Genomic DNA, 23,772 nt, shown 5'->3' with positions numbered 1-23,772 from the left:
AAGGTGCAAAAATAACAGCAAGACACCAGGAACAAAACCCACATGAAATCACTGTGGCATCCAGTTTCTATTCACAAAGAAAAAGCTCCAGTCCATCTTTTAATTTTTTTGAAAAATTCCTGACATTACAGAACTAAACTGAAATGTATTAATATTCCACTCTTACATTTCCATGACAAACAAAAAAATTTCATGAGCCAAAAAAAACCCAAAAAAAAAACAAAACAAAACAAAAAAAAAACAGGGAGAAGCTTATAAAACTAAATATGGATCTCAGCATTAACAGCTGAACAGAGAAAGGAATTAAAACGCTTTAATTAAAAAATCACGAGTGGATAAAGTGTGTAGAAACTGAAAATTTACAAACTATTTAAAACCTGGAATCGCTGACTGTTCAGAAACTACACAGATGGATCATGGGTGGTGGTGAACAGCAGAAAGGGATTATGGATGAATCTGCATTGTTCTAGCTGCTCCCCATGCCACCCGTCTCCGAGGAAAGCCTGTAACACACACACAAAAAAAAACTCGAAGTTAGTTTTCTGAGTGCCCAGCAGTACCTCACCTCCAAAACTTTTAGCCTGGCTGATGAGATGTGAAGAAGTACATAATCTGCTTCAGTTATCAAGGGAGACATTTTAAAGACTTTTTGGATTAATCAGTACCATGGTCCTATAACCCCTGCAATCCAAGCTTCCTGAGGCAAGTTACCTCACAACCAAGGGAAATTGAGGACCTTGGTTATTAATTGTGGGTATCCCTCAAACTATGCTCTATACAATCTTTGTGGGAGATGTTACGCACTCTCTGAAAATACACCCCCCCACACACACACACACAAAAGCCTTAGAGGGTCGCAATATAGACACTTTCTTTACTGCCCAGCTTATTTTTTAGTTTCTCCCAAGCTACTAATAGAACAGTCCCAGGTCTCTCCATCAATGTGAAGACTATTACTATTAAGAGATGCTTGAGTTTTTAAACACTAAGGCATGTTAAAGAGGGAGCAGCAAGTGTTAAGTATGGGTCAAAAATTATACCCAACCTATAGTTTTTAGGCCTAGTTTTCAAGACTAAGTGGAAGTCAAAACAATGTTTTCAGCAACTCCCTAGCGCACTCTAGAAGCTCCCCAATTTGTGGTCCTGTTAAGCCAAATTCTCCATCCAAATATACCTGGCTACAATGCCTGTTTCAAATAGACTATTTGAGGTCCTGGAATCCAATTTTGGGCTTTGAAGGAAAGGTCTTTAGATGTTCGGCTATCAGCCTGCTTCACTGATATTAGGTAGCCAGCAGGACTTAGCTCCCATTTTGAACGGAACTAAATGTGTAAGACCCAGTCTCAGTTTATAACTTTTTTTTTTTTGGCCGTACCTCGTGGCATGCAGAACTTCCCCAACCGGGGATCGAACCCACACCCCTGCAGTGGAAACGTGGAGTTTTAACCACTGGACCAGCAGGGAAGCCTGAGTTTATAACTTTATTTCATAAAGATTTAAAATTTACTGGCAATCGTGTCAAGACAGCATGTGCATCTCTTCCAGAATAACGCAAATCCAAAAACTGGCCAGGAAGGCAGGGGCAGAGGGGGTGGGAGAAGGGCAGGTAATAGGTCCTTCAACTACAAACTGCATTTAGTTTCAAGTCAGAAATGCTACTGTGACCTCAGCATAAAGGAAAATAGTTCTTAAAGGGGGTAGATTCTTGCCAACCTCAAAATGGGATGATTTAGAGCAACGTGAACAACAGACCCTGAATCAAAGAGTTTAGTGGGAACTGAAGGTTGAGGAAAGGAGCTGCTGCAAACAGTTTAGATCTAGGACCTAAAAAAAACTAAGTTCACATAAGAAGGTGGTGGCACTCTGGCACCAAAAAGAACAGTCCAGAATTTATACACAGCCTGGGCAGGAATTGGGGGTGGCAGGGAGAGGGGGCAAGGAGAAGGGAAAACCCAACCAGAAATACTGTGTTAAGGACTCCAGAATAGACGGACCACATGGGGGAGCTGTAAGCTACTAAGAAATCGAGCACCAAGAAGTACCTTTGGATGTGGTGATTTTGGTCAGCCCTTAAAACATCTGACTTCCTTCCAAGCAATCCTTTAGGGAGTACTCATTAGGTAAAGAGGCCTTCTAAAATCAAGAACTAGATAAAATAAAAACCAGGTTTCTGGGGGAGATGGTATCAGCAAGATATAAAAAGAGCTTACTAAGGAAAGCTGGACCACATGATAAAGGAGCATCTAGCAACCAACAAGAAAAACTCTATCTGGACAATGAAATTTGCCCCCCTAGTCCTTCAGGCAGACTTGGGACGTGTAACACTAATTCACAGCCCCAATATGAGATTGAGGGACCACGAAACCAGAAGTTAATATATTGCAATATAATTAGGTTTTCTGTTGTTGTTTGTTTTTTAAACAATGTAAGCCAAAGGGGATATGGGAAAAGGTCACCAGGAAAGAAATCTCCACACTGGTTTTCTAAGTCCCTGGGAAGAGCATCATACTTTCATTACCCTGGCAATATGCATTCAGGCTGAGTGGAAACTATCAGAGCCCTTCCACCATTTTACCTACGGCATTTCTACTCTTTTATGGAGAAAGATCTTGGGATACACGAAAAAGAATGAGGCTTCAGGGAGATCAAGCACAATCTTAGAAGACTGAGTAAATGTAAAGCACAAATTGCTAGTCCTGACTACTCACTCATGTGATCTGCAAATTTAAAGTCTCCCAGAGCATCTATTTCTTTAATCTGATAAAGTGAATCAATGAGTTACAGTTGATCTTAAAGGTCCCTTCCAAATCTAGGTCTTTAATCCTCTAATTATGATGGGGTTGGTGGGGAGACAAAGGTAGGCGGGGAATAGAAGGGTAAAGGGACCTGGTTGAATAATCAGGGTTGACTTAGGATAACTGGACAGAATCCTGCCAAATCTGAGGCAATGTCACCCACTGGTTGTTCAAGATTTATCCAATGTCACAGGGAGAGGGGTAATACTAGTTCAGAGGAATGCAGACAGAAGCCGGCAAACTTTATTAGACTTTCCCCAACTTGCCTCCCCATTCTGGGTAAAGAAATAACTTCTTTCCTTCACAGCACAGTCAACTAAGGTTCTTACTGTGGCAACTTTATTACAGCTAGAAACACAAATCTGGCCAAGAAGGCTGGCTGATAACCATGAAAAAAAAAAAAAAGGTTAATGGAGAAGCTTTTATTCATTAACACAGAGCCTAAAACATTGTTATATTGCAAGGCAGAATAAAGCTACAAAATGTAACAGAATGAGAAAGAAGAGCAAGAACTGTGGCTCTAGATAAGAATTCAACAAGTCAGACTCTGAAACAGGCACTCAAGCAGAAACGGCCTAAACCTAAACAGTTTACCATTGCCCCTGCCCCCACCCTGTTATCCCCCAAAACAGTAAAAAGGAAACGGTCACAAGCTCACAATAGTTTGGTTCTCACCAATGTTAACAAAGGGAAAACAAAAACAAAACCAAAAAATACTTGAGGGGGTGCCCCAAGATATATGCAATCAGTAGGGAGAGAATCTCTGTTTCTCGCTTTTCAGTTTGTTAGTTACACATGGCACGGCAGAGGTGGTGGTGGTGGTAGCTGAAGCCCCGGCACCCTTAGCAGCAGACACAACATTTAGAGCCAGGAGAGGGATGGGTTTCATGCCAAGCAGACTGGAGACACAAGGGGCGGTCGGAAGAGGGTTGGGGAGGCTGGAGGGTGCGTCGGAGGTCCCCGCTGTGGCGAGCGAGGGGGTGGTGGTGGAGGAGGAAGAAGAAGAAGAAGGGGTGGAGGGTTGAGAGAGGTTGATGCTGAGGTGATCAGGGATCGTGACGGAGGCTGCCTGGGAGGAGGGTTTAGCGTTTTCTAAACTGTAACAGAGGAAAAAAAGGAACAAAAAAAAAAAGGGTGGGTGGAAGGGAAGAGCACAAAAGGGAAAAGTACAGGACAAAATCCGCTTCAGTTATCAGTAAGTGCCTCTGGTTGCCAATTAGGAAGACTTAATATCAACTTATGACAAGCTGTCTTTTATTCTGTGTCCCACCCTCTAAAAATGTATACTTTGCCAAATTCCATTCCACAATGCTATTTAAAACTGCTATGGTGAAGAAAAAGCTGACAGACTGAGAAAAATCACACACTTCCATATTACCTGACACACTGATCCAACCCAGAAGGCAGAAAAGAACGATTTCAAGCAGAAAATGAAAGAGTACCCATCCACCTCCAAACAAGAACAAATGTTTCACCCACCAATCACTTGAGCAGCTTTGGGATACTAATGCACAGAATTTTTAATTGTTTTTTCTGTAACTGATATTAAAATTTGCTTCTACCGCCACAGCAAACTAACCAAATATATCAGGATGGAAAGGGACAAGAGCCTAAAGTAGGTCACTCATTTCAGACTTCAAAGATTGTAGCATTTTCAATGAAAAATGCTGAGAACAGAAGCATAGATAAAGCCTCATTTCTGGTGATGGGGTGGGAGAGAAAAAAAGGCCCTTTGTTTTTAACTGACTGTACTTCTCATATAGACCTTAGAAAACTGGAAGAGAGAAACTTTAAGCACTGCTGAAAAGTTCAGTTTAATAAAGTAAAACTACCACTGCTACTCCTAAAATAAGCTCTAAATCACAGTAATGACCTGTAGCTCCCAAATGCCTGCATGTGTCTATGGCAGAACTGCAGGCATTTGCTGAAGTCTGTTGGACATCCTACGGCTAAAGATGAACTCTTCAAAGGCAGGGAGGCTCCTCTCAAGACTCCATTTTGTTTACCTAAATCCAAGGACAGTTGCAATCCATAAAAAAGGTGCCAAAATCAGTAGAAATGCTCAGGGTCCATTACTGAAAACAGAGAACTCTTTCTTTACCTAGTATTAATAAAACCAGTTTGCTTTCTGCGTTCAAACTGGGCCAATATGAGAAAGTGAAGAGTTAGCTGCGTGCACACATAGTCCTTGCTTGGTGTTAAATGAAGCTTTGAAAAGTTTTGACCCAAATCCATAGCTTGGACAGTTTCATTAAAAAGGATGATCCTGAAAAGAGTGACTAAAATCAGGAAACAAAGGTGGACCACGTTCTGCTTCCTTACAACTTAGCCACTGACCTAGTACAGGGGTCAGGCAAGCAGGTTACGTGGAAGCACTATCTGACAACATTGAGGGCAGGTCTACCCAAGCAGAAGAAAAATCGCTTGGTTTCCAGCTTCCAAGAACACGATTCTTTCCTCTTAACAACCCACCACCCCCATTAGAAACAAGGAAACAAACCTTTGCAAACAGTCTCAGAATTAACTACCATTTCAGTCTGAACAGTAAGAATTTGACATCTTGGTAGCTGAAGAAGAAAGCAGATCTAGACAGAGGAAAGTCTTTTCTACATAAAGACTAGAAAATACCTCAAGGCATCAAAAGACATAGGCAAAAGTCAGAACCACTACTGGGGATCTGATGAATTCTTAACCAGGGGATAAAAGACCATGGAATAAATACATGATCTGCATAAGCATGGCAAAAAATAGATCCCATACTTACGAATTCCTTTCCCTTGCACTAGATTCAGGAACCCATAAAATTTTTATGCACAACAGAGACTGTGACAGAGGTAAATAACAACTAGGTAAAAGTCTACATAAAAGGGATAGCTAAGTCCCTTGGGGAATGAGCTGCTAACACTGGTTTAAGATGTTAGTAAGCAATTAAGAACATGACTTAAGCACATGTGCTGAGAAAGCAAGTAATATAAATGCCTTGTAGGATACCCATTGGACTGTGAATAGTCCTGCTACAACTGTGTGTATTAACATTAGCTACGTTTGGATAAAAAAAGTAAAATCTCAGAAAGTCATTAAGAGATGAGATGAGACTGTGGGGGAAAGGAAAATACTAAGCATTTCTGAAACATCCAATACCTGTACCTCTCCTTTTCCACAAGCTCTGAACAATGGCACACACTGGCAACTTGAGAAAAATGGATGTTTTCAGAATAAACGGTAATGACTGCCTCCAAGAAACTGTCTTGCTGTCACATAACTTCATTATCCTTATTTCAATTAAGGGTGCTTTGGAGCCTAAACCCCATTAGTAAAGTATTAGTCTATATGACATCTACAGCAAGACCCACATTTGGTTTTAAGTCGGTGCTCCACCCAGAGCAGTCCTACTGGTGAAGACATGCTCCATACCTTCCACTCCCAAAACCATCAAAAAGTCAAATGCAAACAATCTATTCCCCGTCCCCCAACCCCATGCAAACTTATTACAAACTGGTTTCTTTTTCTGCTACACTAAGGATGGGTGAAAACTAGAGCTAGACTTTAAACTTTTTCTTTTGCCATCTCTACCCTTCCCATTTCCATCCCTCAAAGAATCCCACACTTTACATTAACAGTGTAACTTCCCCCAACACATACATTACTTATGCTGGCATGAATAACACGAAAGATAGGGAACACTTACCTGACATTGATTAGATATTGAGCCAGGCTAATGCTGGCAGCAGATCCAGTGATGGTAACCTGCCTATCAGTAGATCCTTCCACTGGGTTCGCAATTTTGATCTGCGCCCCAGACATCTGACGGATCTCATTGATTTTGGCGCCTTGACGCCCGATTATGCAGCCAATCAACTTAAGGGAGAAAAACAACAAGGCATACCAAATTAAGAGTTGCATGGTTAGGTCCAAGAATTCCACCCCACTCCTCAGGCTTCTATAGCTTGGGTCCACAAACATGACAATGGAAACTATCTGCATCCTACACATTCTACTCATATACTCCTGATTTTAAAAATTGAGTTATAGATTATATCTCAACTCTTGCCCTATTCTTCTGTCTGATCACTACAGGTCAGGGCCAACTCTAAGCTGAATGACTCCTAGGAGCATTAGCTCACTTCCTCAGAGTACTAACTCCAAAGACAAAATAAAGCAGAGCAAACATGATGATAAACCTAGCTAACCAGAGATAGGGATAAAGATAAAAGTATATTCTGTTTTTGGTAAAAAAGAGGCCATAACTCATCCTGCCATGATTCCTACTTCACCATCGTGACAAGAATTCTGGCTAATTTCTAATGCTTTTGCCTTGGGAAAAAGTAAAAAATTGGCCAACATTTGCACTGTCCAATACTGTAGACACTAATAACGTGATAACTAAACACATGAAGTGTGGCCAGTAAGATTGAGAAATTGAATTATTATTCTCAACAGCTACACGTGGTTAGTGACTACCATGTTGGGATAGTACAGACAGAACATCCAAGGACCACTGAATTAGGGATAAGGCTTCAGGTTCTACAAAAAACAAAGGCAAATGGGAATTTCTATTTGAGACAAAAAGCTTCTTTCTGGCTCATCAATTTCCTCCATCAGTTTTTACTTGAGATTTTATGTAGTTTTAAGAATTTAATTTGGTGTCTACAACCCCATTTTCGTAAGAGTGGCATGATGCCGTTGAAAAGACCTCTATTCTTTAAAACCAATTCTCTTATTTTCATCCCATGCAACCCAACCATATACTTACATCGTTTGGAATGGTGAGTTCATGAGAAGTAGTCTGAGCAGATGCATCCAAACCTGCTAAAAGACAGAAGAGAGCAAAGAAGTTCAATGCACAGCATACGAACTCCCACTGATTTGTACATTAACCTAACAGAAGGAAAACGAACTGGAAACCCAGCATTGGCTGTTGGGATTCATCACTAACTTGGAAGCCTCCAAGGAGGAAAGAGGGGGAGAGGGGTGTAGAAATAATGCTGGAAAGGTTCCTCTGTACACATAGAAGAGGCTGATTTCATGACACTTCCTGCAAAGCCCAGCCTATTAGGGTGTAAGGGGATGGAAGCAAGGGGCAAGGGAATGTGGTATCCTCAATTCTCAGGACCAAAATCTAAACAAGTACTTCTGCACTTCTCCCCTTTTCTGGTTGGATTTCCTGCTGTTGTGTTCCAATTTTATCTCACCTGATGCTATCACCAGCGCCAATATCATGCCTGTTATTGGGTACCATGGACTTTTGGCACACATGCAGAGTTGCTTTAAATATACCTATATCAGATTAACACCCTCCTAACACACCCTTACCCCTAACCTACACTTGAAGGTCAGTGAGAATGAGATGGCAGTAAGGTGTGGGAAGTTCATTTCTCCAGATTTATTCCCTGTCTTTTGCTCAATAATTTGTTCTGGGTTTTGTTTTCCAAAGAAAAAGAAAAAAAACTCCTATCAGCAAACACCCATACCCATCTGACACCTGGACTAGACCAGACCAGCTGGCTAACTCACAAGTCTAGTCTTGCTCTCAGCTGTGGCTGCTAAAACTCAGCATTTTTAGAAGGGGGTAGGCCAGATCCATCAAGGGACCCTCAGGGATACCAGGCCCACCCCCGCTTTGCTCTCTCAGCTCCTTTCTGCCATGTGCATGTTCTGCTGGTATGTCATGGGCAGTGAAACAAGACTCCCACCAGTTTATTAATATAACAGTAGAATACTACAGATTTTTTTTTTAATCATTACCCCAATAGCCTTTCACCTCTGGAGAGCTGGATTCAATGCCTGTTAAGATACAAGTGAAAATGAGTTTGGTGGTCTCATCCTAACCCTACCGGACAAGTTATTCCTTATATATATATAAAAAAAGCCCAAAAAAACAAAACAAAACAAAACAAAAACAAAAACCACTACACAATTTGGCACAAATGGATTGTTTCTACCCAGGTCTATGAACAGCTGGTGGAGAGAAAGGGGGTGCCAATCAGATCAAAGGGGCAGCAGCGAAGATGGGTTAGAAGAAATATCAGCCTACCCTTTGCCTGACAAGCATCCCCAGACCTCACCCCAAACCTTCCAGGGTCTTTTTTCTCTTTTAGAATAACTCACCCCAAATGAAAACCAAGTTAACAAACACATTACCTCCTTTGGTTTAGCCATAGAAAACAGGCAAGTTTAAACCAGCAGGATGCTGGGTAATGAAGTTTGTTTTAAACAGATGTCAAACTGAGACCTTGGGGCTGGCCTCTGTCTTGTACTACACCTTACAGAAATAAACACTGAGGTATCCATACCACTGAATCCGGTGTTGCCATGCGTCATGGGAAAATGAGACTGTTGCATTGCCAACTGGTGCAGCTTGGTCAACTGCAGGAAGGAAACAGAAGAGGCTGGCATTAGAAGAGCAAAACAGTCAGGGCTCAAGCACATTCAAATTTGAAAATGCAGAGCTCCTGATCCCCAAAGTTGGCTACTACTCAAACTATGACAGAGGGTAAGATATGGGGCTGGTATCACCATCCTGGGGATGGGCACAACAAGAAGGTAAGGGTTAGAAATAGAAAGGGTATCAGTACAAAGAGAATGAGCGCATTTGGGGTGTGTGAAAAGACAAGCAGCAGCACCCGCCTGACAACCATCCCCCTGTGGGCTATTTAATGAAGGTGTTTGCAGCCATTGCAACAGTTGCCCCAGGGACAAGCACAGACAGGCTAGGAAAACAAACTGTGCAGTGGTGCTAGGGAAAACACACCATGCAGGGTTCTGTCAGTACTGGGAGGAGGGAAGGAGATGAGGGGGCAGGGAAACTGCAAGGAGGAGAGAGATTAAGGTGAAACCAAACTGGGTTTAGCACACCCCCACCCCATGATTTCTACAGCTATTTTTCTTCATCTATATAAACTGTCCTGGCTGTTGTAAAACCATCCCTCTTCAAGTCTACTTCCCCTCCTGGGGGCTATCACTAACCAAGAACCAATCTTAACTTCCCAAATCTAAAGCTCAGCACCTGAAAGAGTTAGTAAGGATAGAGGATAAGTGCAGAAAGAAATGCCCTTGAAGTCTAAATACCAGCACTTTTTAAGTTGGGAGTTTTTAGTGACAAAGAAGGTTTTATTGAGTTGAATTCCCAAATATTCAGCTTCCTATCCCTCCCTGTGTAAATAAACCCCTTTTCCCCACCCCTCCAGATGCTTTTTAAATTGTCACCTCAGACTGAGGAGTACAGAAGAAGGGCAAAGCCAACCTCCCACCTCCCATCCCCCGCCATGGAAAGGACTCCAAGCAGAGATGCACAGCCCACTGTCAATTTAAACTGTGCCCTGGGATAACAAATGACAGTATACCGTGGAACATTTCTCTTTTAGAGTAATCTGGAACATGGGAGAAAGCAGAATCTAATAATCTGCCAGATAATAATTTCCAGGGATTAAATGGCAAAAACAAGGTGCTACTATGTCCTGATTAAAGATTATTTAAGGGCCAAAATATGGAGTTCACCTTGTGAGGAAAACAATACTGCAAATGTTTAAGACCCAACTCACTCCTGCCTACATGGAGAAAAGAGACAATTTTGGACGGGAGAAGGAACTTTTCAAAACAAGAAGTGAAAACAAAACTTACATCTGGCTGTGGAATGGCATACTGTCCTTGAATGGTATAGGCCTACAAAAGGAGGAAAACAGTTCCTATTAAAAACCAATCACGGACAGCCACCCAGTGGGGGGAAAAAGACAGATTTCAACTAGCCAGGAAGCCAGAGTTGAACTAGAGAATAGGGAGGCCAGGGGTTGAGGCAGTAGATGGTATCTCACAAATACAGTCAGACCTGTTGGCCTTCTTTAAACCCTAATATGATGGCTTATTCCGGGATGCCTATAAAGGGAGCCATGTTCCCTGCAATCAAAGACAAAATAACACATCTGTTTCTTAATGAAAACGTGGGAAGTGGGATTAAACAATGCCTCGACTGCCCGAGCCCCCTTCCTTCTCCCTGTGTACAAGATAGCCTAGAAGGAAAACGGTCTTTCCTCAGCCACCCCAACCCTTCTACCAATCATGGTGACATAAATGATTTTTATCTGCACAAACCTACATGGCATGTTTTGAAACACTTCCCTTTTCCTATCTTATTTTTCTCTACATCTGCCTAAAGACCTTAAGTGCACTGGAAGCTAGTTGGGTCCCTAGCACTAGGGAGCTGACCATAGGAACATACACACACAAAAAAATCACTGTGTTCTAAGTCCTGCCTTCTCCCACCTCCCCTCCATAAAAGGCACTTGCAGCTCCCACTACACCCTCCTCCCCCCACACCATAACCTCCCGAAAAGGGAGCTGGGTCTTCAGGGCAATGGGGTGGGGACAAGGAGAATCGGGAAGGGAGGGGAAGGAAGGAGCAGCTGGTTCACAGGATGTGAGGCTTCTCACATCACAGTGGCCAGTACCCCCAAAAGTGCACCCAGGTTGGGGTGGGAAGGTGAAAATGGGGTAGGAGGAGTAGGAGACAGGGAAAAGGGGTTGAACAAAAAAAGGAAAAAAAAGGAAAAAAAAAAGAGAGTTGGTGTTACCATCTGGTGGGCTACGCAGCCTGTGTGAAATGAGGTGGGGGGGTCAGTCCAGGTCCCCGTGGACAGGTGGTGTCCACAGCACAAAAATCACCAGCGCCACTGGCCCCCCGCGTGTTGGCAGTCTCGGCTGAGGCGGAAGGATTGAGTGAGCCTTGGAGACTGAACATCCCCTCTCACCTCTAGAGGTGGTCCCTCCAGGTCAGGGTTGAGGCACATGGACGGGGTGGTGTGGGGAAAGCTCGCACTGTCGCTGCCTGTGCTGTACCTGTCCTGTGGATAAATAGAGGATTTCAGTCTCCAGGGCTGTCAATCCGGCACCTTGTCACCAGCATGAAATTCACACAAAAAAAGTTGTTTAATTTTTTCTTTTCCTTTAAAAAGGAGCTCACAACACAATTTGAAACGAGCTGCAATCAGTGAATTAAAAAAAAAAGTTACCTATGGTGGCAGATTTCACACTGCACAATTGGGCTATTTTCAGTCAGAATGAAGGGGTGGGGCAACAGAGCTGATGCCAGCTCCTGGTCAGTGTGCGATTAAATTGAACCCCTACAGAGCCCACTTTGTCACAGAGGAACAAAAGACACAGGTCCATCTGTGGACACTGCATGAACTGGTCCATTTAAAAAGGCCCATGGGAATAATCCAAGACAGGGCCACTCATGGAAGAAGAAGCTGCAAGTTTTTAGAGGGTGGTCAATTGAATAAAGGGAAGGGAGGGAAGGAAAGCAAAGAGGTAAGAAGGGGTGGGTGGGAAGGGGAGGGAAGGAAAGGGAAATGAAGGAAGACTTGTAAATGGAGAGGACTGCTGCTGTGCAGTATGGACTCTAGATAATCCCAAGTGGGAGTGGAAGAATCCAGAAGAGTAGGAACTTGTAGTTCCAGGGTAGAAGGGAAAACGCCTAGAACTAAACCTCCCTGCTACACTGACTCTGGGCCTGTTTATCCTGCCTAACTATCCAGACTCATGGAGAGCCCTTTGACCAAACCAGTTTGTACAAGGCTAGTGTTAAAAGCAAGGTACTAAACTATGAGATGATTAATTTCTTGTGAACGCTTCCAGAACTACAAGACAAACTAAGTCCCCCAAAACTTATTCAGTTTTATGACAACTCAATAGAATATGAATGAGATGGACTTTAAGTGCTTCTCCAGTTCAAATGTAAGATGGAACTAGTTGAATATCTGTGCTTTTAACAGGTCAGCCCCATGTACGAAAAGGCACTTTGAGCACTATACTTGTTTAGGCAGCTACCAAAATCAAGGTCACTATTTCAGCCTGAACCTCAATATTTTAAAAACCTACCTACTCCTCAAATACTAACCAAAAAGCATAAAACCATGGTGCTAATCAGTGCCCTTTGTCATAAAAATCTAAATTCAGAATAAACCACGTGCCAAGGATCCAGAGTTTAGGTGGGTGAAGGAGGAGAGGCCAAAGAGGTGCTTTGGTGTTCTTACTCTAACACCAAAGGTCACAGACCCAACATGCTCTCCCCCTTCTATTCTTAGACACTGAACCCTTACCCCAGCTGATTTGTTATGCCATGTGGGTTCAAACCAGTGTTTATGAGGTTAAGAGCCCGGGGACAACACACTGGAGTTTGGGAGTGAAGGGGTAGGAGTAGGGGAGGTGAGGTGGGGAGAAGGGGAAGTTTGTAGGACACTCAATTTCAGGACCCCCAATTTGAGACCACCATCCAAGAATCTCTTTCAGAGGTCCAACTCTTTGCTACCTTTATTCAGACCTCTAAAGAACACCCCACACATGAAAAAACATGGGATGGGGTGGGGTAGGGAAAGAAGTAGTGACACCAAGGCAATTTAACCCGTTCTTCTAACCCAACCCACCTTAAATTACTAAGTAAATTACCTCTTCCGAGTGCCTACAAAACTCCCATTGCCTGCTAAAAATTAAATAAGATAGCATTCATAGCTTTCTCCAGTACAAAAAATAAATAAAACTGAAAGCAGGTCAAATTATGGCCAGAGTACAGGTTTCAGCAAGCATGCAGAGTGGCCTGGTGTGCTGCTGGCAAAGTTTTGACATTTCAAACATAATCCTTGTTCACCTTAGCCCACCAATAAAAAATTTCTTACCTGACCACCTGCAAAGATGACTGGAGAACTGGACGGCTTGGGCCGGTACGGGATGGTCACGCCCTTCGGGGGGGACTGGGAGAGAGTCAGAGGGGAAAAAAACAAAAAGAGATAAGGTTTCAAAGCTGCTTCAGCTGTGTGGCTTAAGCTCACACAGGTCAGTTAAATTAAAAACTGTATTATTTCCATTCCCTCACCTACCAACGTTGTCTCTGGCTAGATCTAATCTCAAATCATCTGCAGTTATTTGCCTTTAAAGCAGTAAGATGGTCCGTGGACTACAGAGCTCACACTAATTCTCATCAAGGCAGATTCCCCTGTAATAATTTAGGCATTATTTCCATGTGTTCAAATAAGTCTAATTAACACGAAAAACCTGTATGTGTACATATGTACGTTTGAGTTGGTAATTAAGATCCTACATTTTGGCCTGAATAGGAAATAAAACTCCCAAATGTTGCACTTAGGACTGTCCATAAATAGTTCAAAGGCTCAATCAATATTTTCCTAAACTCTACTTGAAAATTCTACTTTCCTTTCTCACCAATATGGGACCAACTCCCTATGACAATTCTAAAAAGGTTTAATTCCCCTTAATTTTGCTATTCTTGTTAATTGAATAGCATCCACCAGAACCTCATAAGTCATTCAGATACACCATTATGGATACATTTTTTTTTATATATACAGCATTCTGAATATAATCCTGCCTCATCAGAAATTAATTTAAAGAATATATCAAAGTTGCATGTAGCTAAAATATTGTAATCTGAAAGGCAATTTAACTTAGCTTCTCAGGAACCCAGATACATCTTTTGTCCACTCATTCCTAGTAGTGAATCTTCCCCTACCAACTCTGCTAAAATCGCTGTAAACCAAATGATCACCACTGCTTAGTTTCTATTTTTGCTTGCACTATAAGAAAAGTCAAAGCTGGGGGAAGGAAAATATGAACTCAGGGAACCTCTTCCCCACCCCCACTGAAGGCTTCTAACAGCCTCACCTAATTCTAGTCTTACTAAATATAGATCAGTCTGTCTCCCTAAATCACCCTCCCCCCATTCTCAGCATGAGCCTGAGGGCTTACCTCCAACATGACCACGCAGATCTGTTTCACACACTCAATGATGGACTGCGGAATGCCAGCAATAGTGATGGCCCGCTCAGTTGAGTTGGGGAGCATATCCCCTGCCACCTGGACCTGAGCCCCTGTACTCTTTGGGGGTAAAAAAAAATTTAAAAATCAGAAAAAACAGCTCATACTCTTCAGTATCTCCCAGCAGAAATCTTAAGAATCTAAAGCTCAGTAGATACTTATCCCATCTCCTATCTTACCCTTTTATCCTCCCTTCCCACTCTTCCCTTATTCCTGATAAGACTGTTTAATCAGTTATAAATTATCCTCTGAAAGCTGAAAATAAGGCTGAATAACAGCGTAAATTTAACCTGGTCTCAAGAAAAGGGTCCCTCTGGACAGTTTCCTCTCAGCTAATGATAGCTCTGTAGGCCATCAAACAAAATACCCACAAATATCACCCACCTTTCATTCTCTTATTTAACAAATGTTTATATCAAGCCCATGCTATATGTGCCAGGTACCACCCCAGGTACTTGGAATACATCAATGAACAAAATCAAAATCCCTGCTCACATGGCATGTACAAAAGGCTCCCAAAAACTACAATTAGTTTTCCTTTAGGAGCCATTCAAATTTCATTCCAACATCCAATTCAATAACTCCCAGATATAATTAAAAGCTTCCATAATTTCATGTAACTTCCATAATTTAAAAGAGAGAATTACAACTACATCCCAATACACCTTCATTTTCCCCTTGCTATTTAGGGATTTGGCCAAGAAAAATACTTGATATTATCGATCAAATTGAAAGCTCTTTAAACATAAAAAAAAGATAACGTAGTCTCATGGAAAAGTTGCCAATGGGTCATATGCAATAGGTGGAAATTCTGATTAACTTTTCTGATTTATTGTTGTTAAAATATATGGAATATAAAATATATATATACACATATATCAAGCAAATTAAAGTCTTCTAGGACTATTACTTTAATAAAAATCTTCATCTCAATGAACACAAATTTTTCCTAGACATAGTAAAGGCTAATAGAAGAAGCACATTTAGAATAATTTACATTTCAAAAAGAAAATGAGCACAAGTTACCAACCTCACGTATTTCCTTGATCTTGCAACCACCTTTCCCAATGAGAGAGCCACACTGACTAGCAGGGACCACCAGCCTCAGAGTGACTGGGGGTCTACTGGCAGCTGTGCTATTGGTCATAGAGCTGCTGATGTCCTACAACAAGAAATTAGTCAAAACATCAGAATATAGAAGTTTAAACAGATCCCTGGGAACCCATAACTGCCATGAAAGAACCTTACAAGGGACATATTATGTCACAATCTGCATCAACAAAGGTTCAAATATTGCCTCCCCCCAAAACCCTATTTCTGAAAAGATAAAATGGCCTACAAACGTCCTCAGGTTTAGCCCTAAATATATTTTCCTTCACACCGGAAGTGTTCTTGGTAGAGAGAAAACTTACTTTGATAATTAAAGAGTTTTCTCAGTAGAAGACAAAATTAAATATTAAGAGATAAAACAATGCAATCCAAATTCAAGTAACCGGGCTTCCCTGGTGGTGCAGTGGTTGAGAGTCCGCCTGCCGATGCAGGGGACATGGGTTCGTGCCCCGGTCCGGGAAGATCCCACATGCGGCGGAGCGGCTGGGCCTGTGAGCCATGGCCGCTGGGCCTGCGCGTCCGGAGCCTGTGCTCCGCAATGGGGAGAGGCCACAACAGTGAGAGGCCCGTGTACCGCAAAAAAAAAAAAAAAAAAAAAAAAATTCAAGTAACCAATTCTGTTCTCTTAGAAAACTACATAAAGATTAAATACTGTACTTCCATTTATCCTTGTCTTAATTTCTTGGTAATAGTACCATTGTACAGATAATGAAATTGAGGCTGAGTACCTACCCCAATCACATCTAAAAAGCTGTAGATTTTAAACTAAAGGACTGTATTGGTTCCAAAGCCCATAGTCTTTCCAGTTACAATATGCTGCATCTGAAAGTCATGGCTTTAAACTAGTTAAGTTTAGCCTTCTGAGAATTAAATGGTTTTAGCCTAATCTCTATGTAGTAGCTAGACCTGGGAACTCCTCAAACATAAGCCCCTAAAGTCAAGAACATGCTTCTTATTTGTTGAAAGCATGAATATTTTCTGAATTTTTTAAAAATATATTTATTTGGCTGCACCGGGTCTTAGTTGTGGCACGCAGGCTCTCTGGTGCAGCATGTGGGATCTAGTTCCCTGATCAGGGATTGAACCTGGTCCCCCGGCGCTGGGAGCTCTGAGTCTTAGCCACTGGACCACCAGGGAAGTCGCTAGATTTTCTGAACTTTTTTAAAGCTACAAGCTCTGGATTAGCAGGGTCTTGCAGATCAAAGGATAACATTTCTGATCTTGGCAAGGATAAGATTTCAGGCACCATTAAGGCATCAAGCAGCAGCCCCGAAGCTCTCCTCTGCCTGCAATGTCAATTGCATGATTAGCACTATTACTGCAGAAGTGGGAGGAAGCTGAAGACTGGACCTAGGGCAATGGTTGTTCAGCATTTTAAGGTTGAAACCAGTTAATTATTAAAAAAACTTCCTTCAGTCAGAAAATCTCTGGTATTGATATTTTGCTTCTGATCACTTATAAAACGCATTCCCTCCCTTCAAGTATAGCTCAAGTATAGTATAGACACAGTTACCAGATTTTTTTTTTAAATATATAACTGCATCCAGGGTTGGGAGATACCTGTATTTATGGAATATATTAGTGTTCAGAAGGGCTCCTAACAAAAGCATGTTAATTTAGTCCACTCAACTATGAATTAGGGGACATAATTACCAACACAGTGGTGGCATACCTTCAAAACTGCTGGTTAAGAAATAAAACATGCTGGTTTTTCACACATTTTTTAGAGTCCCTGATAATAGTCAAACTATTTGGGGGTTTTTCTGGGGGCTCTTTTATTCAAGTATAGTCAATATACACTATTTAGGCTTCAGATGTACAACATAGTGATTTGACATTTAAATACATTGCAAGATGATCAACACAGTAAATGTAATAACCGTTTGCCACCAAACAAAGTTAACCTCCCATTACTTATTTTATAACTGGAAAATAGGGAATGCTTCACAAATGTGCGTGTCATCCTTACACAGAGGCCACGCCAATCTTCTCTGTATCATTCCAATTGTAGTTTATGTGCTGCCAAAGTGAGCACTCAAACTACAGTTGGGGGTTAGGGGTGCCGACACCCCACCCCAGTCAGAAGTCCATGTATAACTTAACTTATCCGCAGTTCTGCATCCACAGATTCAAGCAACCTCTGATTGTGTAGTTCTACAATACGTGTTGTGTAGTACGTATTTATTAAAAAAAAAAAAAAAATCAAGTACAAGTAGACCTGCACACTTCACACTCATGTTATTCAAGGAACAATTGTATTTTTCTACCGATTAAAGTGACATCTTTTTTTAATTACAAATGGTCCAATTTGGGGGATGATGAATGGGAGCAAAGAACCCATTTACGGAGTTTTATGATCTAGTCTGTCCTTGAATTTTAAAAGCCCTTAGAAATCATTAAACTACCTAGAAGCACAAAATAAAGAATGAGGGGCAGGGAACAACAAACCTCTTCCAGTTTGTCAATGATCATAGCAAAGGCTTTGAAGATGGCATTAGTGGGTCCAGCCAAAGTGATAATCCTCTCAGGACAATTCCCTTCTGAGATGTTGATACGTGCACCACTCTGGATAGGAAACAGAGCCAAAAGGTTAAAGAGAAAAAGATCTGAGCGCGCGCGCGTGCGCGCGCACACACACACACAAATATATAATCCCTCCTAAATAAGATGGGCAAGAAACTGCCTGTATACATGATTCTGACACAAGGCAATATCGACATCACTTCAAATAGTGCTCCATATTTGTCCTCAAACATAAACTACAGAAGCTGCTTTAAGTCTTGAATGACCTGAGACTTCCTAAAATTACATTTCCCAGCATACTATTTGTCATTACAAATAACTGCGCCAGAAAAATACAAGCTTCTCCTATTAAGATCTCCCCCTCAGGCTTCCCTGGTGGCACAGTAGTTAAGAATCTGCCTGCCAATGCACGGGACACGGGTTCGAGCCCTGGTCCAGGTGGATCCCACATGCCGTGGAGCAGCTGAGCCCGTATGCCACAACTACTGGGCCTGCGGCTCGAGCCCGTGAGCCAGAACTGCTGAGCCCGCGTGTCACAGCTGCTGGGGCCCACCTGCCTGGAGCCTGTGCTCCGCAACAAGAGAAGCCACCACAATGAGAGGCCCGTGCACCGCAACAGAGTGGCCCCCGGCTCGTCGCAACGAAGACCCAACCCAGCCAAAAATAAAATAAATAAATCTAAAAAAAAAAGAGAGAGAGAGAAAAAGATCTCCTCCCTTCTGGGACTTCCCTGGCGGTCCAGTGGTTAAGACTCTGCACTTTCACTGAAGCAGGCGCAGGTTTGATCTCCGGTCGGAGAACTAAGATCCCACATGCCGCACGGCCAAAAAAAAAAATTCCCCCTTCTAATCTCTCATTAAATTTTTTTTTGCTTTTGTTTTAAAGGTTTTTTACTTCCCAAGTTAACAGTCCCTTAACCCCCCCATCCACAATAACTCACCTCCTCACGCATCTTCTTAACTGATTCTCCTTTCTGTAAGAGGAAAAGTCAAGAGTGAGTTCCAACTGCTATTTAAACGCAGACTGACTAAATAGTAATTAGAACTGAAGTGATGTCTTACCTTCCCGATGATACTGCCAACTTCCTGCAATGGAGAAAATTAGTGTCAAATATGAGGAAATCTGAAGCGTTCATTATCACAAAAAGTAATTTTTAACAGTCCAAAGCAATGGAAAAACTAAGATTTATTGGGAAAAGGAATGGACAGGCTTATTATTTTCTTTGCTCAAAATATAAGCAAAGCTATCAAACAACTGTGAAGAAATAATGGAGTAATTAAATGCTATCTTTAATATAAATCCTTTTTTAAAATACCAAATATATCACCCCACCTTAAAGTTACCCCAAAATTGTTTGGGCAGGGGAAATCTACCTATCACAAGCTATAGCAACATCCATGAGAAAAACTTATCATCCAGGTATGAGACAGTCTTTGGCTCTAGCCTCTGGTTAAGGCTTTCCTGCTCAGTGGCGCTTCCTAGTAAAGTCTGTTCGTTTTCCCACTACACTCTCATCTACTCCGCTAGAGAAGAGTTCTAAAGCCAGACACCCCACAGTGCTAATCTGATGAGCTCCGAGATCCATGCCCTCTCTTCCTGGCCCCTCCCCTAGCAGTTACTATGACCCAATTTCCCAAGCTGGTGCATACCTTTCCATGCATAAGTAGCCGGATGGTGAGAGTGACATTTAATCCACCTTCAATCACACCGGTGTCCATGTCGAGCAGTGTTCTGAGGAGCTGGACTTTGAGTGGTCAAGTCTTTGGTCACTGGTGGGGGTGAAAGTCAAAAACTGAAATGAAAACATGACGAAAATCAGAGTAGGAAAACAACAGAAATTTACTTTAACCATTATCAATGTTTTCTAATGAACTCTTTTCCTTAAATGACAGTCTATCAGTTGGCAGGCTTATATACATCCAGCACAACTGCATTAACAGCTCAGGTTCTGTTACAGAGTATGGAAGGCAACTTTCCAGTCTGCTCTCATTAACGGTATGGTTTCCGCTGACTCTCAGGATGTGAAAGATTCCTTCAATTGGCAATGGTTCTAAGGGAACTGCTGAACGTGCACCAGTTGTCCTTCAGCAGAATAAGCTTCAAGAGAATACAGAAACACCTGGAAATCATGAGGGCAAACCTCAAACTAATCAACTACACTCAGGGCAACGACCTTTCGCTTCCCTGTTAGGAAGCTTCTTGGGTTGAAAGCTAGAGAGGACACATGTAAACGTTCTTACTGGCAGCAATTTCTAGGTAAAGAAATTGATAAGAGGCATCTCACATTAAAATTTTGAATGTCAATAGATGCCACCAAATAATTTTTAAAAGATTTACATCAAAAACCTCATTGAAAAAGCATCTGAAATGCCTTCTATTGCAGGCTGGGTTCCATATTCCCCTTTGGGAAATGACTCAATACATTAAGTGCAGCCTGAGTCCTCTTTTCCCAACCTAGCTTGATAGTCACTCAAGATCTGAAAATTTTCCTTGCTTCTGTGTTAACCTCTGTTACCACTCAAGTCTTCATTCAAATCTATTAAATCTTAAATTTTCTTCCAAAGGAAACAATCGAAATTAAAACTGGTACTGCTAAAAATTTATTGTGTAGTTGTTTTAAACAACAGCAGTAACGAGCCTTTCCTCAGTAACTGAGGCCCTTTCCCCACGTATCCTCTAAAGAAATGTTCCTAACATTTCTGCTTTAGAATAATTGACTACGTGTAGAAAGAATGTTTTTGGATATACCTTAGCCTACAACACCTCTTTAGGCCCTAAGAGTGGTTCTTCCCAAAGTTGTGAAATTTCTCCAGTGACATTTTTAGTACCCATCCCTTCAAAACAACATCAGTGATCTCTCTCCTACACCCAGTCTTCCCCCTTCACAAAACCAGCCACCGTTTTAACTTTGCTCTAACACAAAACCCATATCCTAAGTATTTAAAGTGTTTAAGTGGCTGCCAAACCATTCTGTATATGGCAAGCTCCCCTATGGCTACCTCAAGTAAGTGACTGAGGTGACTGAGGCATCCCCAAAGCACTTCATTCCCCCATTTCCAGAATATAATTAATTACTGGCAAAATCCCAGAATTCAACACTTTTCACTCAAGGAAAAACAATAGTGCTAGGGGTGAGGAGGGAAACGGGGAGAGAGAGTTAAGTCTGTGCAGAAAACTTTCTTTTTTCAGTAAGACATGGTAAAAATTTGGCAGTTTAATTCCTTATCCCCATTCACATAATAGGAAGCACGTTACAAATACCACAATAAATGCAAGTTCGAAAAGGCAAGAAAATTGAAAACCTATTTGAAGCCATTTCTTGAGGTAAGGAACAAAGGTGCATTTCCAACTCCAAATCATCCAAGAAATCCCTGTCATACTTCTCTCCTGACTAGGTCAACGTCAGTGTACCCAATCCCAGGAATCCAGCTGTTAATCCTGCAGTCCATTACCCCTTCTCCTATAAATAGCTCGGTCTGGGTCTATAGCGGCATTTTGTAATTTCAAAATTCGTTACCTCGAGAGAACGTCCTGCATAACTCGGTAACTGGGAGCCCGTCTACCCTTTCTTTAACTCCACAGCCCCCCTCCCCTTGGTCATCCAAGCATTTTCCACTCAAAAAATGCACCCCCTATCCCTCCACTAGAAAAGACGGGAAAAAAAATAAACGGTTCGGTCGGGGGGGGGCGCTGCGATCCAGGGGGAGGAGCCGGACTAGTAGCGCCTCCTCGTGTGGCTGCGCCAGCGCCTGACCCCCGCGGGGAGCCGCGCTCACCCGCCCGGCCAGCAAGCCGGCCATCGCCTCCCCTCACCCGCCTCAACCAACAAATCCACCGCCGCCCCCCCCTACCGCGCGCGCGCCCTCCTTGACTCCTGCGCAGCCGCCACCGGGAAAAAGCGGGGGGGGGGGAGGGGGGAGGGGGAAGGCCTTTCGCGAGGCCTAGTAGGCCTCGCCGGAGCCAGGGCCTCGCGTGAATGGCCGGCCAAGCAGAGTGAGGAGGTAGGCGCTCACGCGGGACTACGCGAGGTCGGGGCTCGTGACGAGGACCGGAGACCGCTAAGAAAGATGGCAAGAATAGAAATAGAGCTATAGCCGCGGGCGGAGGGAGAATCTTGAAGCTTACCTGCAGGCGCGAGGCGACTGAGGGGAAAAGGGGAGCGGGCGGGAAGGGGAAGGGCGGGAGGCCGGGGGCGGAACAATAGGGGCGGGCGGGAAGGCGAGGGGGGCCCCGCGGGCGGGCGGAGGAGGAAGGGGGGGGTGGAGGAGGAGGAGGAGGAAGGGGGAAAGAGACCCCGGGGCGGGTGGAGGGCGGCGGAGGGCGGGCGGGCGGGCGGAGGGCGGGCGGGCGGGAGAGGGCGCAGGCTGCGGCTGCTCCGGCTGCTGCCTCTGCTGGTCTGGGAGGGGGACGGGGCGGAGCGGCCCGCTTTCAACCCCGCGCACCCTCCGACCCCGGAAGCGCTAACCGCCCCGGGGGCCGGCGAGGCGACTGCGTCGTCCAAACCCTCCCCACGCAATACGGACGGCCTCCCAACAGCCTAGAGCGGCTCCGTGGACACCACTGACACCAGCGAGACAACTGGTAGCAGACGGCGAAGTTCATGATAGAGCGGCAGCGTGGGGGGGGCAGGGAGGAAACTAGTGTCCCCTAGCGGGCTGGCTGGAAAGCCCAGGCGTAAGTGCGGAGAGAGTTGGCAGTCGCCATGGATAAAGGAAACGGGAAAATGGGATGTGTGAGGAGAAACTGACAAGAGCCGGGAAAACCCAGTAGTCTATAGTGATACTCAGAAAGAGAAAAAAAGCTAATTTGCCACATTGGAGGTCACTTTTACACCAACTTACTCTGAAAATTGGTAATTAAAAGGAAAGATTTAAGCATTTACCCTTTCTTTTAGGAAGAACTGTAGTTCATCTCTAGTCGATAAGGGAAAACTTTTTTCAAGAGTTCCATATAATGAATGTAGGGAAATAAAAAAGTTAGAAAATCACCATTTATTCTCCAACCCAAAATGAAATAATTGATTCAAGCAAGTGCCATCAATCATCAAAACTCTAAGGGAAAGTTTGTTAGGGAGCAGGATGTTATCCTGGTGCCAAATATCACATGGACTATTTGAAAAAAAAGAAAGAAACCCGAAAATTTTAAATCGAAACATCATATAGTCACCACCTTACCCAAGTGATCAAACTTTGCATCACTAATAGTACAACTTTGACATAGTCCTTGGTGAGATGCAATAAGTACATAGCATCATCTATTAAGTATTCTTGTCAAGTGTTTAATCTTAATATAATCAAGCCTTCAGACCCGATTTGCAATTTACAGGAAATTTACAAGGGATAAAGGAAAAAGTTAAACACATCAAGGAGATAATCAGCAAATCCAGAATCCAGGACATTCTACAAGACAACTAGGCTGTTCTCTTCGAAAAGAAAGAGAGGAGGAAAAGGAACGGGAGGGAAAAGAGGAGAAATTTAAAAGAATGATAATCAAATGTAATGTGTGGATCTTGTTTGGATCC

General features: G+C 43.0%; 1 protein-coding gene and 1 non-coding gene across 18 annotated transcripts; both read right to left on the bottom strand.

Annotated features, from left to right (window-relative positions):
* Positions 1–295: 295 nt before the first annotated feature.
* On the bottom strand, positions 296–22,530 carry PCBP2 (poly(rC) binding protein 2). Of its 17 annotated transcripts, none has more exons than XM_060024881.1 (15): positions 22,377–22,530; positions 19,901–20,043; positions 19,313–19,336; positions 19,192–19,224; positions 18,177–18,293; positions 15,649–15,780; positions 14,550–14,678; positions 13,463–13,537; positions 11,540–11,632; positions 10,416–10,457; positions 9,089–9,161; positions 8,541–8,579; positions 7,549–7,601; positions 6,484–6,653; positions 296–503 (listed from the first exon to the last, which is right to left on the bottom strand). In XM_060024881.1, exons 2-15 carry the CDS (start codon positions 19,967–19,969, stop codon positions 467–469), a joined length of 1,086 nt encoding a protein of 361 aa, XP_059880864.1. In that variant the 5' UTR covers positions 19,970–20,043; positions 22,377–22,530; the 3' UTR covers positions 296–466. The 17 variants fall into 17 exon arrangements, with proteins under 17 accessions (XP_059880864.1, XP_059880860.1, XP_059880862.1 ...); XM_060024877.1 differs by having other exon boundaries at positions 7,549–7,604; positions 13,463–13,550; positions 14,551–14,678; XM_060024879.1 differs by having other exon boundaries at positions 13,463–13,550; positions 14,551–14,678.
* On the bottom strand, positions 17,657–17,763 carry LOC132434694 (U6 spliceosomal RNA). Its single transcript, XR_009521407.1, has one exon. It is a non-coding gene; the product is annotated as a U6 spliceosomal RNA (small nuclear RNA).
* Positions 22,531–23,772: the final 1,242 nt, after the last annotated feature.

Source organism: Delphinus delphis, chromosome 11 (assembly GCF_949987515.2).
Source record: "Delphinus delphis chromosome 11, mDelDel1.2, whole genome shotgun sequence".
NCBI classification, from domain to species: domain Eukaryota; kingdom Metazoa; phylum Chordata; class Mammalia; order Artiodactyla; family Delphinidae; genus Delphinus; species Delphinus delphis.
Note: the sequence above shows the minus strand (reverse complement) of the source record. Positions and strands in the feature narration are given on the sequence as shown.

Coding starts and splice junctions, on each gene's coding strand:
- PCBP2 (XM_060024877.1), bottom strand. CDS start 19,969: ATGGACACCGGTGTGATTGAAGGTGGATTAAATGTCACTCTCACCATC. Junction 14,679..15,648: donor AGATCAAGGAAATACGTGAG/GTTGGTAACTTG, acceptor TTACCCCCAAAG/AGTACAGGGGCTCAGGTCCA. Junction 10,458..11,539: donor TGGAGGGACCACCTCTAGAG/GTGAGAGGGGAT, acceptor CTCCTTTTGTAG/GCCTATACCATTCAAGGACA.